Raw genomic sequence first — 17604 nt, 5'->3', positions numbered from 1 at the left:
ATTTTTCTTTATGAACACTTAGGCATGAAATATGCTTTTGTATTTCTTATTCACATATATTATGTAATTTTAATCTTTATATTTCAAATTCCTGAGCAAAAGTTTAAAATTCAGTAATACAGAAAAATAGTCTAGTGCTCAAAATAAATTTTTATCTATAATTTTAATCAAAATATATCACACCCTTTCCAGGGATCTAGAAAGAAGTGCTGCATCAAAGATACTCTGCAGAGACTTACACATTTGGATTGATAAATATTAAAAGAATTAGTCCTAGCATTTATAGTATAATTATTCTATTAAACATATTGGTACTCCACTCTAATGTCCTTGATGAACATTTTACCTTTAAATGTACAAAGGATCATTTACCCAATGAATTGTTCATCTTTAGCATCAAATATTTTATATGTACCTAGGAATTACAAACAAAAAAGCACCAAATGCCAATAGATGATATAAATATATCTGAAAATTACTGGCTCAAATGAAACCTGTTCTTTATTTAAAAAATCAAAGAGATATTTCCCTTTGGAGGTACACCTGAATAAACTATGCAAAGCTCTGTATGCTGAAAACATATCAGTTTATAATTGGATCTTCCTTGAGTCTGTTCAGACATGAACAATAGGATGGCTTTTGCTCTTGCAATTACTTTAAAATTAATGAGGAAAGGAAAATATCTAGTGTAATATCTGTCTTTTCATAATACATTTTTTTTACTCTTCTCAAGAAAATGCATAGCCAAATGAAAAGTAGAAGTTCAAATTGCCTTTTAAATTATTTGATTTCCACTGTTAAAGAAAACCTAAGGGAGAAAATCAAAAGAATAATTTCTTTCTTATTTCCAGTGAACATTTTAAGAATTCAGAAACAAATAGAAAATATTTTTAATTAGTATATTTGACAAAAAATTACCTCTATGACCCGTCTCTAATTTCTCTGCCCATCAATTACATTGTTTATATTAACTTATACCTACAGAAATATGTTTTCAGCTTTATTTCTGTTGCATTTTTTAACATTAAAAGAGAACACACTTCTATAGATATTCATTTCTTATAATCATTATATTCTAACTTTTCATGATGGATACATTGTTGAATAGAGTTTATTTTTAATTTATTTTAGAAAATATAACTATTAAGAAAGTGAAAGTCACTCAGTCGTGTCTGACTCTTTGCAACCCTATGGACTATAGCCTGCCAGGCTCCTCTGTCTATAGAATTCTCCAGGCAAGAGTACTGGAGTGGGTAGCCATTCCCTTCTCCAGGGCATATTCCCAACCTGGGGGCTGAATCCAGATCTCCTGCATTGCAGGCGGGTTCTTTACCATCTGAGTCACCAGGAAAACCCTATTAAAAATATAGAAACATAATTTCCCCAAAGTTTAATTTACTGTACTCTCCTCTCAAAATCTTGGGAATATAAACAATTCCTAAATTATATTTTAATAAACACTTATGAGTTTTTTGATGTGTTTGGCTCTCACTTCTATTTAACAGAGTTGTTCTAAAATTTAAGAAAAAAATATTGAAATTTGCTCCTCTCTATCATTCCACCATCCAATGGTAGTATCTGAAAACAGAATGCTTGTCACAATGTAAGGACTAATAACAATGTGGGTTTTTTTTTTTTGTATGTGTGTGTTTATTTTTATCTACACTAACACTGAAAACATGAAAATTTATGAAATGAAACTGTTTATGCAATTCATTCATATTTTTTGACTAAGACTTGACTACGTCTAAGTGCTAAGTAAATCTTTGTTGATCAGATGTTTTTCATTAGTGCCTCAGACAGTAAAGAATCTGCCTGCAATGCAGGAGACCCAAGTACTATCCCTGGGTCAGGAAGATCCCCTGGAGAACGGAATGGCTACCCACTCCAATATTCTTGCCTGGAGAATTCCATGGACAGAGGAGACTGGCGGGCTACAGTCCATGGGTTCACAAAAAGTCAACACAACTGAGCAACTAATACTTTCACTTTTTGAGAAGTACACTGTACTGTTAAATCTTATAGCTCATAACCAGAATATCTATTCATGTTCAAAGCCACCTAAAGTTATCTGATAACTACTAAATGAAGTATTTAAATATTCCCATCACATTTTCAAAGAAAACATATTAGATGTGCAAAAAAAGCTTTAATGCTAAAAAACACTATACTCTGTACTGACATTGCAGATATCTTCAAGTGTGTTGCTTCTTTAATCACACTTAGCATTTAATTGCATAGTTTACACTTAAAAATCACTGAAATTGGTTTAGAAGAACCTTATAAAACTTGATTTCTCTAAATTATGATTTTAAAAATTGAAATAAATATCAGGTTATGATGTTCCACTACAAGTTTTAACACATCTGTAAATTTTAATTTATATCAATTTCAATTAAAATACCTAAAAATGAAGAATTTATTTTTGAATGGGTTTTGCATGCCATTTGAAGATTTGATGAATAATTACTCTGAATATATGAATTCCTTTACTTTTAATCTAAGTAACATATGTAAGTATTGTCATAAATAATAATTTTCTGGTTCCTCTGATGAACCAGGCTGAAGAAATTTCTTGACAGTTGATGTGCCACAGAGAAATTTGCTAATAATCCAAAATTTTCATAATCATGACTAGTGACTTTAAATTTTGATTTGTTAGCTCTCAAAAATCGTATTTAGTCTTCTAGGACCATTCCATCTCGGTTCAGTATGGTTCTTAGAAGAAGGACTAATGATATGGTCATTAGAATTTTAAAAATTTAGGTAATATTTACACAGGGCTTTCAGAAATTCTGAAATATATAATAATGAAAAGGATCAATAGAAGAAAAGATTAGTAGAATAACCTCAGAGTTTATTATATCTCTACATAGGAGATCTAATGTGTATATATATATACACACACATTATATACATATATACATATATATACACATACATATGTATATATGTGTGTATATATATATATATATATATATATATATATATATAATCCCCTATGGATCTAATAAATAAATATCAAGTTACAATGTTCCACTACAAGTTTTAACACATCTGTGAATTTTAATTCATATCAATTTCACTTAAAATACCTAAAATGAAGAATTTATTTTTTGAATGGGTTTTGCGTACCATTTGTATACCATTTATATCCCCTTATACCATTTATATATACAATATATACATATATATTATATCCCCTATGTAGGGATATAACAAACTCTGTGGCTATTCTACTAATCTTTTCTTCTATTTATCCTTTTCATTATTATGGATTCCAGAATTTCTGAATGCCCTGTGCAAATATTATCTAAGTTTTTTAGGTTCTGATGACCATAATATTAGTCCTTCTTCTAAGAACCAGACTCAACTGAGATGGAATGGATGGGCTTACATGGTGTCTCATATGGTAAAGAATCCGCCTGCAATGTGGGATACCTATGTTCGATCCCTGGGTTGGGAAGATCCTGGAGAAAGAAATGGCTACCTACTCCAGTATTCTGTCCTGGAGAATTCCTTGGACTGCATAGTCCATGGGATCGCAAAGAGTCAGACACAACTGAGAGACTTTCACTTCACTTCACTTACATAGGGGATAGGAAAACAACATAGCAGCAATTAATAGAGATTACAAACAAAAGTCATTGCATCTAACCTCAAAGAGCTTTCCCCGTATATATCTATAAAGAACCAACACATTATTAGATATCCCATTGACAACTGAATATTGTAATTTTTTTTGTCTTTTTCAGAGTTGTTTTGTAGTAAGTCAAAAAGTAATTGTTATGCCTGTATTAGGCAGAGAAAATGTGTGACCATGGCAATATGCCAGACTGAACAATATTATCATGAAATCTGGTGGGAAAAAATGGTGCCGTGGAATAAAGTAGATTATGAGGAACATATGAGTTGGAGAAATGAGAAGAAGAAAGAGAGCTGCTGAGAAGCAAAATTCTATTCATTTTGGATGCAAATCCTTTCTCACTTCAAGGAAGGAGAACTGAAAGAGACTCCTTCTCTTCAGAAATCAGGGGGAAAGGTTTTGGGTTTTTTTGTTGTTATTGTTTCTTTTATTTTGACTTGTGGTGGTCATGTCTGACTCTTGTGACCCCACAGACTGTAGCTAGCCAGGCTCCTCTGCCCATGGGATTCTCCAGGCAAGAATACTGGAGTGGGTTGCCATTTCCTTCTCCAAGATCAGGCTTTTATCATGCACAGAATAAATTCCTCAATATTCTCTGTTACTTATTGAAAGTTTGGGATTTTTTTAAGTATGAAGTGGGAAATCCTAGCCTGAATCACAGAAGACAAAACCTGAAGACCTTTTTTTTTAAAAGTGTTTGACAAACTAGGCATTTATTTCAGACTTTTTAGGATGCACTGTGCTAGAATCTCATTACCTTATTTGTGGATAGCAGCTTCCTCATCTCTCGGCCTTTAGACGCTTTCCCTATGATTTATCCTGGGGATAGTGCTGCCATATTACATGAATTTCTTCATCAAGGATTTTTGAGAGAATAAAATCCAAATGTCAGCTTGTCATTTAAGCAGGAGTTTACAAGCTCTAGTACCAGCCCCCCTTTCCAGTCTTATTTGTTACTGTTTTGTCATATGCCAGACGCTCCCTATAAATTGATCTATTTGTATTCCCCATGCATGTAATATTTTCCCACTTCCTTCATTCTAGGAGGAAAGCAGTGTTATGTTGGCTAACTGATAGGTTCCCGACTCTGTGCTAGATCCTTTCCCATATAGTATGTGAAACTGCTGTTATACAAGATGAGCATTATTTAATCCTCAGGTTTATACAGCCAAGGAACCTGAGGTTTTGACTTGCTTCTGATTTTGTTACTAGGAAAAGACAGAGCAGACTCTGGATAGAAGTTTTGCCTGAATCAGTGTCTACCCCTCTTTTTTGTCACATCATCAACCCATATTATTCTTTTATAACAGGTTCTTCCCACATATTAATATCCACACTCAGGTTTTTCTTCTTAACAGAGCTTTTATTTTATTTTTTCCCTCAATTCATTTAGAATATAATCTCTGTCTTCAATAGATTATTATAGGAGTTTTAGATCATAAATATTTATCATAATTGTTATTAATGTTCACAACCTATTTTTACTAAAATTTAAAGACTTCTACTAGGACACTCTCTATTTATGAGTTGAATATATGTCTCTTTAAATTTTGTATCCTAGTGAAGCATATATAATAACCTTCAGTCAATAATAAGCATAAGTTTTTGAATGAAAGAATGGCTAGCTATTTCCTATGAATACTCCTAAAACTCCATACAATTATTAATACAGTAACATTTTAACAAAATAACCATCATAGTGCTGTGCATTACTGTTTGAGTTTTCTGATGATGAATATAATGGCCATGAATTGACCTTTCCTAGGACAGTCATTATAGAGATATCAGTTACCATTCTATTTCTAAAATATTGGTTAATTTTTAGTGGCTGGTGTCAAATGCCAGGTCAGGATTGGATGCCTTCTTGCAGAGAATTTTTATGAAGTACTCTTTTTTCCACTGCCACTTTCTCACCTTTGCACAGTGTGTGTCTAGCCACAAAATCACACATTCCTGTGACTCAGAGCCTCCTGAAGCAAAGACATTAGCAGTGGGGGTCTTTTATGACACCATATATATTCTTTCAGGGTTTATTTAACTCCTTTTGCATCAGGGGGTGGTAATATTATTTACTGCTACTATATTAGAAACATAGAAGCATCAATAACATTAATGCAGATTTTTACTAGTGATTGCCTCTAACTGAATGCCCTTGACATCAGGATCGGTGTAGAATATTAAAGTAACATTGACATGAATATTTAATATAAGAACTTGCATATAGATCATGGTTTCAAAATTTAATATATCTGATGGTAATAATTAAGTTCATTATATAAAGTAGAGAAGACAAGAAATGATAGGACAAATGATTTCTATATATGAATTATCTTATATGAATATGAGAGTAGTAACTGAAAAATGGAGATTTAATTAAAGTCAATCAGTATCTTGAATGAATCATAAAGAACACAATTCAGCTTGCTTTGCTAGAGGTATATTTGAGATATTTTATTAGTTATTAAGGGAGGGTTTTCCTAATATTATTCAACTGTTTGTTGTTACATGCCTTTAATATAATTGACATCAATTAACAGATTATTTCTGCAAGTTAGAAACACAAGAGATGTTATCCTTTAAAGAATGTGCAGTGTCTAGAAAAACAATTAATTCCCCAAATTATACAAAATTATGATCTTAACAATTAAATAAGAGCTGTTACCAAAATTACTAGATTCTGATCTATTTTAAGTCAAATTTAATTTTTAAATTTTTAAATAGAACATCTTAGAATCAATTTCTGTGCAGAAATGAAAATAAAGACATGAGTTAGTCCCTTCCAGCAAAAGTTATTCAGCATTTTACTATTGGAGGACTAATTTTAAGTAGTTGAGAGTAAATTGTGTTCAGTTTATTTATTAAAAAAAAAAAATTAGTACTTGTTAGAATGTCACTCCATAAAGATTCCATTAATAGATTGATCTTATCAGTGATGGTTCCTGTTAGAATACTAAGATAATGACCAGAGAATCAGCCGAGTCTACCTGGCTACCTAACTGATATTAACAACTCCTGAGGGGTTATCATGGTAGAGAGAGTCTTGGTTGCAGATATACTGGAAACTGGATTCAAATCCCAGCTTGGCTACTTAGTAACTTTTGGAGATTGTCAAATCGCTTATCCTTTTCAAGCTACTCTTCTTATCAATTATATAATAATTGGACAACCTGTTGGATTGTTCTGAGAACTAAATGTGTCCACATGGAAAATCAATAGCATTGTGCCAGGTGCAATTTGACATCAAGCAGCAGTTGTTATTATGATCTGATGAAATTATTGAATAGGTTGACTTTAGAGAGACTGTTTACTAAAAACTAGAAAGCTATAGGGGAACTAAATACAGGGCTTACCCAAAAGATAAGATCAAATAACCTTATAGAAATTAATTTTCATTTCTAGAGAGAAAAATAAAAGCAATAGACACTGTTTGAAAGCTAATAATTATTCCTCCCTCCCTAGTTGTAGAATCTATAGCCTCGGATGATTTATTCTAGTTCTAGGAAGTTGATGTTTTCATTCTTTATAGCAGATTGCAGTGTCCTCTCAGAAGATACATTTTGGACCTCACTGAGCTTGTTCTTCCATATCAGTCCTGAACTATTGCAGACACCTTTGTACTTCTCTTTCTATAACTTTACTAAGATTAATCAATAAGCGATTAAGTGTCTCTGCTCTGACTGTAAAGTTCATCTGGACCTCTTAGTCTTTATCATCTACTTTAACCCCAATTTCTGTTTACTGTTAGTACTGTAATGGTGGTTACTATTTGTTACAGAACAAATTTGTATTGCCCTTAAAGTTTCCTTGCAACTCTATAACTACTTTTGGTTTTTGCTAACACTTCATGATTACTTTATGTTGAAAGTAGGAAGATGTTTCTAGCTCTCCATGGGCTTAAGTGGGAAAAGAATAGCTTCTAAAGTGCTGACAGAAAAATTATTTTTTGGTCAATTTATCTGCCTTTTATTCCAAGTGCCCCTCCAGAGTTCAAAGAAATCAAAGTGACCACTCATCCTGGGGCTGCAGTTTTTTTTCCAGACTCCTGGCCATGCCTTTACTACTCAATGATTTTACTCCCTTCAGATATAATTCGTTTAATACAAATGTAAAAATAATGAACATTTTAAGAGTCAACTAGGCACTGTGATAAGCCCTTTGCCTATAATATATCTTTTGGCTACTACATGTATATGTTAATTTCTAAATGAATTAAACATATCATTTAGATTAGACTAACATCGTACATCCAAGCTAAAGAAGACTTAGCAGCAGAATTAATTGTAAAAATATGTATAAATTCAAGGCAACAATGTTTAAATCTCACATTTACCTTCCAATAAATTAGTTTTTATTGCCAAAGCCTTGAATTGAGAAGGATTTTGAGTCCTCACCCAGTCCTTACAGAAATATAGTAATTGTATTAGTTTCCTATGGCTGCTGTAACAAACTACTACAGACTTGTTCTTGTTCAGTCACTTGATCATGTCTGTCTCTTTGCGACCCCATGGACTGCAGCACTCCAGGCTTCCCTGTCCTTCACCATCTCTCAGAACTTGCTCAAACTCATGTCCATTGAGTCAGGGATGCTATCCAACCAACTGATCCTCTGTCATCCCCTTATCCTCTTGCCTTCTGCCTTTCCCAGCATCACTGTCTTTTCCAATGAGTTGGCTCTATGCATCAAGTTGCCAAAGTATTGGAGCTTCAGCTTCAGCATCAGTCTTTCCAACGAATATCCAGGGTTGATTTCCTTTAGGATTGACTGGTTGGATCTCCTTGAAGTCCAAGGGACTCTCGAAAGTCTTCTCCAACACCACAGTACAAAAGCATCAATTCTTCAATGCTCAGCCTTCTTTATGGTCCAACTCTCACATTCATACATGACTATTGGAAAAATCATAGCTTTGACTAGATGGACCTTTGTCAGCAAAGTAATGTCTCTGCTTTTTAATATGCTGTCTAGGTTTGTCATAGCTTTTCTTTCAAGGAGTGAATGTCAGACTTGTTGGCTTCACAGAAATATTGCATCACATTTCTGGAAGCCAGACCTCTGAAATCAAGGTGTTGGTAGGGCTGCATACCTTCCAGAAGCTCTAAAGAAAAAGTTGTTCCTTGCCTCCTCCAGCATCTGATGGCTGCATTTGTTCCTTGGCTCACCTCTGACTCCTCTAGTATCTGTAGCTAATCCTCTGCCTTTCTCTTTTAAGTATAGTTGTGATGGCATTTAGAGCCCACCTGGGTATTCTAGATAATTGTCATCTCAGAATCTCTAATTCAATCATAATCTGTACAGACCTTTTTCCAAATAGGGTATATCAACAGGTTCTTGGGATTAAGATGTGGGCATATTTAGTAATTCATTATCAGCCTGCCACAATGATTGCTTAGCAGTCTCTGCCATGAGCAAGGGGAAGGAGGGTTGGTGTAGCATGCATGCCATGTTTTTCCCAACAGTGACTTAATCTGTCATTTAACAAGTTTTCGGTTATGTGACTTGCCCAAATTTACCTCATCAGAACTCCAATAGGAAGCACATGGTATATTAAGTTGGAATAATGGAAGAGAATTTAGCAAAGGGGTTTTTATAAAGGAATGGGTAGGCTTGAGGAACACTAGCATAGACTGTTGAAGCCTCTCAAGAATAGTAACAGAACTGTTAGGCATGAAGGAGCGAGAGAATTACCACTGTGACATTTAGTAGAAGGCTCAAGGAAATGGCAGGTGAGGGATAAATATTAACCTCACTGCCTTCTTTCTTTAGTCCTCTGTTGCTTATTATTGTTGGCTGAATTCAAATTAAACCAATAGAGAGACAAGGTAGCCTGTTGTCATTCATTTCGATCTATTTTGCTGGGCACATGGCAAAGTGCAGAAGGATGGAGTATGAATCTGGAGGGGCAAAGAGAAATATGCAGGTTAATTCCACAGATCACTGGCATCATAGCTGTGAGAATAATTTAACTGTCTTATTTACAAAATGTGGTGCAATTTTCAACACGTCAAATTTAACTCAAATGTTTACTGAGTACATGCAAGGTTAAAGCTATCTATATAGCACTCTAAAAAAAAAATGCTAAGGATTTTTTTTTGTAAGTTATAGCCAAAACAGACAGGAGTTAATGGAAAAATCAGCATTCCTTTTACTGGTGTGAGTCTGAACTTGACTAGAAGTCAGGTTAAAAATACATGGAAGGATATAGATTTGAGCTACATTGAAATAAACAGTAAATGGGACTTGGCACAATATTACTGATATGGAATGGAGTGGAAGAACTCGGAAAAGATAATACCAAATAGGAATCCAAGGTTTAAAAACCAAATCAGAAATTATTTCTGAAACTTAGAAAATTGGTGAAAGTAGTAGAAAAGCTTTTATGGAGAAATATACTTTGTGTTAAATAGAGATCCAGTAGGTTTTCTATATCAGGATGACAGCAAGGCACTTGAAATCCTGGGATGAGGTTGGGTAGGAGGGTGGAATATAATACAGATTCTGTTTATTTATTAATAAAACTACATTGCTACCTTAGTATGAGCCATATACTATATAATAATTTGATAACTTTATCAGCTAATATTACTACTTGCAGATAAATTATTAGAGATGATAGACATGTAACAAATCTAATAAAAATGGAATATGTACTATGATAGGGGAGATACACATATATAAAGACCTACTAGTTTTTACTCAGAGATGACTGTTGAAATTACAGCAGTTGAAAAAAAAACAGATTGGAATATGGACACAATATAATTCTCATGCTTGGATATTTTTGACAGATATTTTACACAGGTATTTTGGATATGATCATGATGAAATTTGCTTGCCCTCTTACAGATAGTAATGTTGTTGCTATTTGTAGGTGCAGAGTATATCAAATCATGAGAAACCACAGAACTGTACAGTTGACTCCATATGTTTTTGATAACTCTGTCATATTTCTTAAAGTTATAAGATATAAGGATGCAAGAGGTTACAGATGAAAGCATAGGATACTAGGAACAAAGCCACAATAGAATTTCCACATTTAAGATATAGGAGGGAAAAGCAGGTTCCAATAACTGTAATGAAAATACTCAAAAATTCTACCTTGTGTAAATTATTCATAAAGTTCTTAATTGTGCAGCACTGATAAGTGGTATCTAGATCTGAGATTCAGACAGCAAATGGGTGAATGATGGAGAACAGAGATGGAAAACTGCTGACTCTAAAAGTTAGAAGGATCCGAATATGGTTGTTCAAGTTCACAAAAATGATACCAGGGATTGGAAAAGAATGTCACTGAGCAATGTAGACCCACTTAAACTGATGGCGTATTAATTCAGTCTAATTACTGCTCACCTACTTGCACTTGTAAATTATTATTTATTCTAGACATGAGTGAACAGATGCAGATTTCATTTATTTTATTATCTGGATACCATCTGCAGCAGAACTGATTTGTAAAACATTATTATGGACCAATAATTTTATCTCATTTTTCATCATTGCCATCGCCATTATCTTCTTTGTTCTCTACATCACCATCACCCTCTCTATCTTTAGGAGAGGCATTTGTTTTAAAAATTCAGAAATTTGCTGACTGTTACATTAAGCATAATTTTATATGTCTCTGCTAATTGTTTATTGTTTTTTTCTCTATCCTCCTTTTTTATCTTTCTTATCCCCGATGCAGTGAAAATTTCCCTATTTTCAGCTGGAGGGTATTGAATCAATGGTCCATTGACATAATGAAACAGTGAAAGTGTGGCTGAAGTATGGAAACATTTTTCATAAACAGAATAGCTCATAAGTTTTCAATGACCATATTTTTTTTTCTTTTTGTGAAACTCCTAACGAACATGAGTGAGAAAATAAGTTTAAGTGCCAAGGTATAAACATCTGAAGGCTGAGCAAAATGATGCCTTAATGTGACAAATGGTGTTGCTCACTTTTATTATTGCATTGAAATGTCTTTCCTTCAGAATGAAATAGAGATACAGATAGCATAGGCTAGAGAATAATGGCACACATGCTTTAGAGCTTTTTATCCATGCCCTGGTCATCCCTTGATAGTTTTAAAAAAAAAAATGTCCTTAATTCCAACCAGACTTCATTGTAAAGAAAGATCTTCTTCCTTTAGAATTTTCAGTGTAGCACCTGTTACTTCCTTCCTCTCTGTCCAATGAGAAAACTATTTAATTCACCTACAAGAAAAAATTTGTAAAGCAAAACAGAAAACAGAGACAGAAAATAATTTCATTTCTGGAAAAAAAGTTAATACATCTGTCAACTTGTACTTATTCCAGTGGCCTTCGGTGATATGTTCTAATGACAGCAGCAAAGATTCCAAAATTGCTTCCAAAGGCCCCACACAGAGATAGGTAGCAGAGGACATTATTAATTTTAGCAGAGTAATTTATTGAAACCCAACACTCCGTTATTAAAATATTGGATTTCTTTCCCCTTTCCATCCCCCTCATCACTCTAAATGAATCCACATTCTTTTCTCTTTATTTCTTCCCCTTTCCCCCCAAAATGCCATCTGCTATTTCCTTTATGAAAAAAATAAAACCTACAATTAGTGTCCTGTTCATCTTTTCTTTCTCAGAAAAAGAGGACTATTATGCAAATACTCTGCAATTTGGTTTCGAATACTCTTTGTAGTGTGATGAGCAATTTTCTTTAATACAACCCCAGCTTTTTTGCCAGAACTTACTAATAGATTTTTTTTTTAAAGAGAACTTCCATGCGACTTTTTTACACTCTTCTGTTGTAAACTTTTTACATGCATATTTAGAATGGAATATCACTCCTTGAGTTGTAAGAAAAAAAATTCTTTATATATTTCATCCTGAAAAAGGCCAAAATAACCTTAAAGTCTTTCTTGTATCTAAAATTTCACCATGCTCTGTATCTTAGGAAATGGCCTATACCAAATAATATAGGAAATCAGACACTTTCTGAAAGCATATTGTAAGTGATGGCAATTTATCTAAAGTGCAAATTTTTGTTTGAGTTGCTCCTTAGGAACTGAAGTATGATTTGATCCAGTTCATTCAGGTATGGCTAAAGTCAGGTGTTTGGCATTGTCTTCTTGTTAGTAAGATAAGCATTTACAGTTCAAAGTGCTGATGGAACTGAAATGTTAAAATTGCAGTGCTTTTACCATCCTAGGAAATAGCACTGTTCTAAGAATCAGAAAACCTAAGTCTTAACTCTGATCCTTCTACTTACTCATATGACCTAGGACAGTAATTCTGCTCAGCCTTGGTTTCCTTATGTTACAGCAGAGAATGGCTGCCTCCTTTGCTTCCTAGAGTTACAATAAGGATCAAACAATGGTGGTTGCATGTTACTTCCTTTGCAGTGAATGATAGAGACATACAATAGATGGAGATGTTTCAGAGATTCTCAAAGTTCTATATTTCCTGCAGTAGCTTCACTACTTGCAGGAGCTTGCTACAAATGTAGATTCCTGATTCATTTCTAGATTATCATTTCTGATTATCTGGGAGTGAGGCTAGGAAAACCATCCTTTAAATGATAAACCTAGGCCGTTTGTAATGATAAATGCTAGGACATGAAAGACGAGTCACAGAAGAGAAACAGAGAGAATACAATTAGGATACGTTTAATTTAATCTGATATCTAATATCTAATATCTAATTAAATATCTAATTTGTTACTTGATTGAGTTAGATAATTATTATGTTTTGCTTATTTGTTGATGTCTGTGTATATTTATATGTGTGCATGTCATAATTCAGTGAAGGAACCTCTGGTTCACACTTTTAATATTTATATTAATTACTATTTAACTAATAAATACTAGATTAAATAATAGATAATATAACTTGGCTAACATTTATATTTGTACTCTCCTTATAATTGCATCAGTTTGCTTTATTTCAAATGTTGACTGAAATATACAGGAAGTAAAACCAAAATGTTTCCACCTCATGGATACAAATAGAGCCATATTAGTAGCAATAACTCAAATTTCTGGCTTTGCTGATTGTGCAGAAATCCCAACTTCAGTGGAAGTCTTCCCAAATAGTTTGGGAAGAGTTGCGTGTCCCATATGAATCTACAAACTAGTCTGCCAGTTGCACTGAGTGGTATCCACAGTGTGCTTTCTTAGCAGCTCAGTCCCTGTGTGGAGCTTCTCTTCTCTCTGCACCACCGAGAGGTCTATTTCAGCATCACTGACTGGTATCACCCGAGGACACCACTGACCTTGTGGGAGGTGATGCCTCTCAGTGGTCCCTGGGCTGCCAGTTCTCAAGGTGTTGTGGTGGTGGGGGGCTCAGCAAGGAAGCAAAGAAACCAGTGGTGCTCTCTCTCATTCTCTTACTTGTCTGGTTCCTTGTGGCTGCTGGGGAAGGAGGAATTGGAAGACCTCACCTGCTTGGAGGTCAGCTGAAAAACAATTTCAGCTTCTACTCCCAAAGGCTCAAAAATAAAGTCCTTTGAGTGATGCTGAACTCCCTTTACCAGCTTATTTCTTCTGTTTGGCCTCCTATCTCTCCTTTCTCCATGCGAGTTCATAGTGCCCCACTCTCCCTTCTTCAAAAAATAAAACATTATAATTCATGTAAGACCTTGGATGAATCCAGTAAAATCCATGTACTCCATCAGACTCACCCATGATTATGAATAATCTTTAGACTCTGCTGAACTCAACCCTGCTAAAGAGTAGTGGAGATTAAAAGTGAATAGCTTTTGAGATAATAATCCTCTCAAGCTGTCTTCCCAAATAACTTTAAGATAATATTAATAAAAGTCAAATGCTTCTACATGGTTGTGCTCCTGTTCAGTTGCTTCAGCCGTTCATCCATCTTCTTACATCTTTTCTAGAGTAAGATATCCTACTCCAGTTTAAACTGGCTACTTTATCAGGTGCCAGTACAGCTTTGATTCTGGAGTATCCCTTTACTGTCACTTCCTTGTTTTCACAATTAGGTGCACTTTTTAAAGTGCCTTCCACTTTTTATTAAATGAGCACATCTAACAGATAAAGGAAACATATGAGATAATCTTTTTTAAGAACAGACATGTCCATATATTCACTCATTTGGTTCAAATTTTGCTGGATATAGAATTTGAGGTTTAAACAAAACTTTGACAATTTTGAAGTCACAGCTCCATTTGGGAGAAGGAACTAGAGGGTGGCCCTGATTTTCACCATATATAAATTTACGTGATTACCAGAGTACTTCCTTATTTTTACCAGAGTATTTTTCTTTCCATTACCTAGTATTCATAGTTTACAATCCCTTTGATTAAACTTCTCTTAAGGATGAAGGGTTAGTAATATCCCGTGGAAAAGGGAATGGCTACCCACTCCAGTATTCTTGTCTGGAGAATTCCATGGACAGAGGAGTTTGGCAGGCTTCGTCTTTGGGGTCACAAAGAGTTGGAAACAACTGAGCGACTAACACAAACACACACAAGGATGAAGGAGATCTGTAGTCTAAGTGCTTCCTAAATGGACTTTGAAACAATCCTGATGAAGTCAGTCCCTTCTGCTTCATTTATGTGCAGTGGTTTGTGGTGTAACACTACTGAGCCTGTGGTGTGTACACCCTTGTTGTAAATTGGATTTCTTTTCAGCTTCTCACCTCCTAAGTTAGGCTTCAGATTTTCTATGGTTTGCTAAGTCAGTTACTACTAATAAGCCACTTTCTACTTTTAGTATTCCATCCCCATTGTCTCTTCTTGTGATTGTTGGTTTCTGGCTTTTTATTGATTCATTTATTATTAAAATGGTGAAATCAAGAGGAAATAAAAGTAAATGTGTGTATCAATCTACCATGCTGTCTTAAAGAGAAGCTCAGTATACCTTTTAATCTTCGGTTATTTGAAAAAGTTTAAAGCTACAAAAAATGTTCAAAAAGAGTATGATGGACATTCTTATACCTGCATATAGGTAAACTGATTGATAATAAATTGCCATATATGTATCAACCACTCTGTGAGTGTGTGTATGTATAAGGTTATATCAGTTTCAAATTGGAGTAAAGACACTTAAAATAGCTTTTAATTGAAAGCTAACTTTAGGATGGGCTAAATATTCATCATATGTCCACCCGTTATCTTCATTAAGCAAAAATGCCTTTATGATTATGAAAAAGAAGTTAGAACTGTTTTCTCACTTCATGAAATAACAAAATTGGAGTAGACAAATTTTTACAATCTCACCTAGCTCTCAAATTTTATGGTTCTATTTATAGATATCATTTATAATTTTTAAAATGAAATAAATTGGAGTAAAATCAAAGGTTATGGAGTAAAATGTCTTATTAAAATGTTTATTTTTCTGCATAAATTCATAGTAGGCATATTGTTAGATAGGGAGGCATATTGTTTACATTGATATTTATAATTTACAAATTACTCTTCTGTTATGATGTCTGAATCCATATCAATAATGAATGAGTTAATTTTGTATGGCCTTTTTTTGTAACTCTGTGGGCTTCCCAGATGACTCAGTGGTAAAAAAAATCTGTCTGCCAATACCTGCCAATGCAGAAGACCCAGGTTCCATCCCTGGATCAGGAAGATCCCCTGGAGAAGGAAATGACAACCCACTTCAACATTCTTGCCTGGGAAATCACATGGACAGCCCATGGAGTTCCATGGGCTATGGCCCATGGGGTCGCAAAAGAGTCAGACATGACTTAACAACTAAACAACAATAATTCATAAATTTGAGCCACCTTGTACAAATAACTGTATTGTATAGATAATTGAACTCTAGAACCAAAGATCAAAGGTTAAAAATCCACAATATAATTTAGGATTGAACTTAATTTGGCAGTAAATAAAATCTAATATTTTTCACATTACAAAAGAGAAAATACTACTATTAAATTTGCATGCAGTTATTATATAACATTTACCATTCTAATAAATATATAGTCTAACTTCCATTTATTTTCACTTGATTAAATCACTTTAGGAATATAATGGCTACAATAATGTCTTTTCTAACTTTTAATTGATTCCATTTTATGAGAGTACCTTTTCAAAATCATTATCAACAGCATTAGTACAGTGCAAGTAACTATCATGGCAAAGAATTTTGAGTTGAAATAATGATGTTATTTATTTTTTTCTTTTAGGAAGCCCTAATCATGGCAAGTATGGACCATCCACACTTAGTTCGATTATTGGGTGTGTGTCTGAGCCCAACCATTCAGCTGGTTACACAGCTTATGCCCCATGGCTGTCTGTTGGATTATGTCCATGAACACAAGGATAACATTGGATCACAGTTGTTGCTTAACTGGTGTGTCCAGATAGCTAAGGTAAGTGCCCATCATTTCTGCCTTTATATTTCCTAATCTACTGCAGTTTGGGTATTTTCAATCTATTTAAATGAATTACATCTACTATAATAAAGGTAGGGAGATATTTGCAATCAAATTACAGATCAAACTCATAGTCTATTTATATAATTTGGTGCTATTGTATGTTCTGTTTGTGTTATATTGACCAGATGCCAGAACAAATAACTTCTTGGTCAGGAGGAAAAAAACTGATATACTGGATTTGCTGGACTTTTTTGTGTTTGGGTATTGTTTAGTAATGAATTCAAGGAAGAAAAGATTGAAAGTTTGAATTGTTCCTTTGCAGATGATTTTATTAGGATAGCATGAATGTTCAATTCTCAGAATTACAAAAGATCAAATTCTAAATATCTTCCTAGACATTTTGATAATTTGCAGTTGGTCTTTAATAGTTGTTTTTTGTTGTTGTTCTGGTGTTTTTTGTGTGTGTTTTGATGTTGTTGCATTTTTTTTTTTTTTTGCTTTTTCATTCCGGAACAAGGTCTCAGGCATATACACATATATATATATATATATGTTAGCAAAGTGGTGTGGATCTCATACCTGGGAGGATGGAGGGAGATAGTTGTTGGTGAACTAGAAAACATGTACTCATATACTCCCTATTTGGGACTATAGTT

At 34.0% G+C, this 17604-nt stretch overlaps 1 protein-coding gene across 2 annotated transcripts in view; it reads left to right on the top strand.

Annotated features, from left to right (window-relative positions):
* The window catches only part of ERBB4 (erb-b2 receptor tyrosine kinase 4), a 1244626-nt gene that overhangs the window by 1044704 nt on the left and 182318 nt on the right, over positions 1–17604 (top strand). For both annotated transcript variants that reach the window (XM_081582978.1, XM_081582977.1), the window contains one exon: positions 16757–16942. In XM_081582978.1, the coding sequence (XP_081439104.1) occupies positions 16757–16942 (186 nt within the window). The remainder of the gene's footprint in view (positions 1–16756; positions 16943–17604) is intronic.

This window comes from Giraffa tippelskirchi, chromosome 3 (genome assembly GCF_054371585.1).
Source record: "Giraffa tippelskirchi isolate mGirTip1 chromosome 3, T2T-mGirTip1v1.2.pri, whole genome shotgun sequence".
Classification (NCBI taxonomy): Eukaryota; Metazoa; Chordata; class Mammalia; order Artiodactyla; family Giraffidae; genus Giraffa; species Giraffa tippelskirchi.
This window is presented reverse-complemented; position numbering and strand designations above follow the sequence as displayed.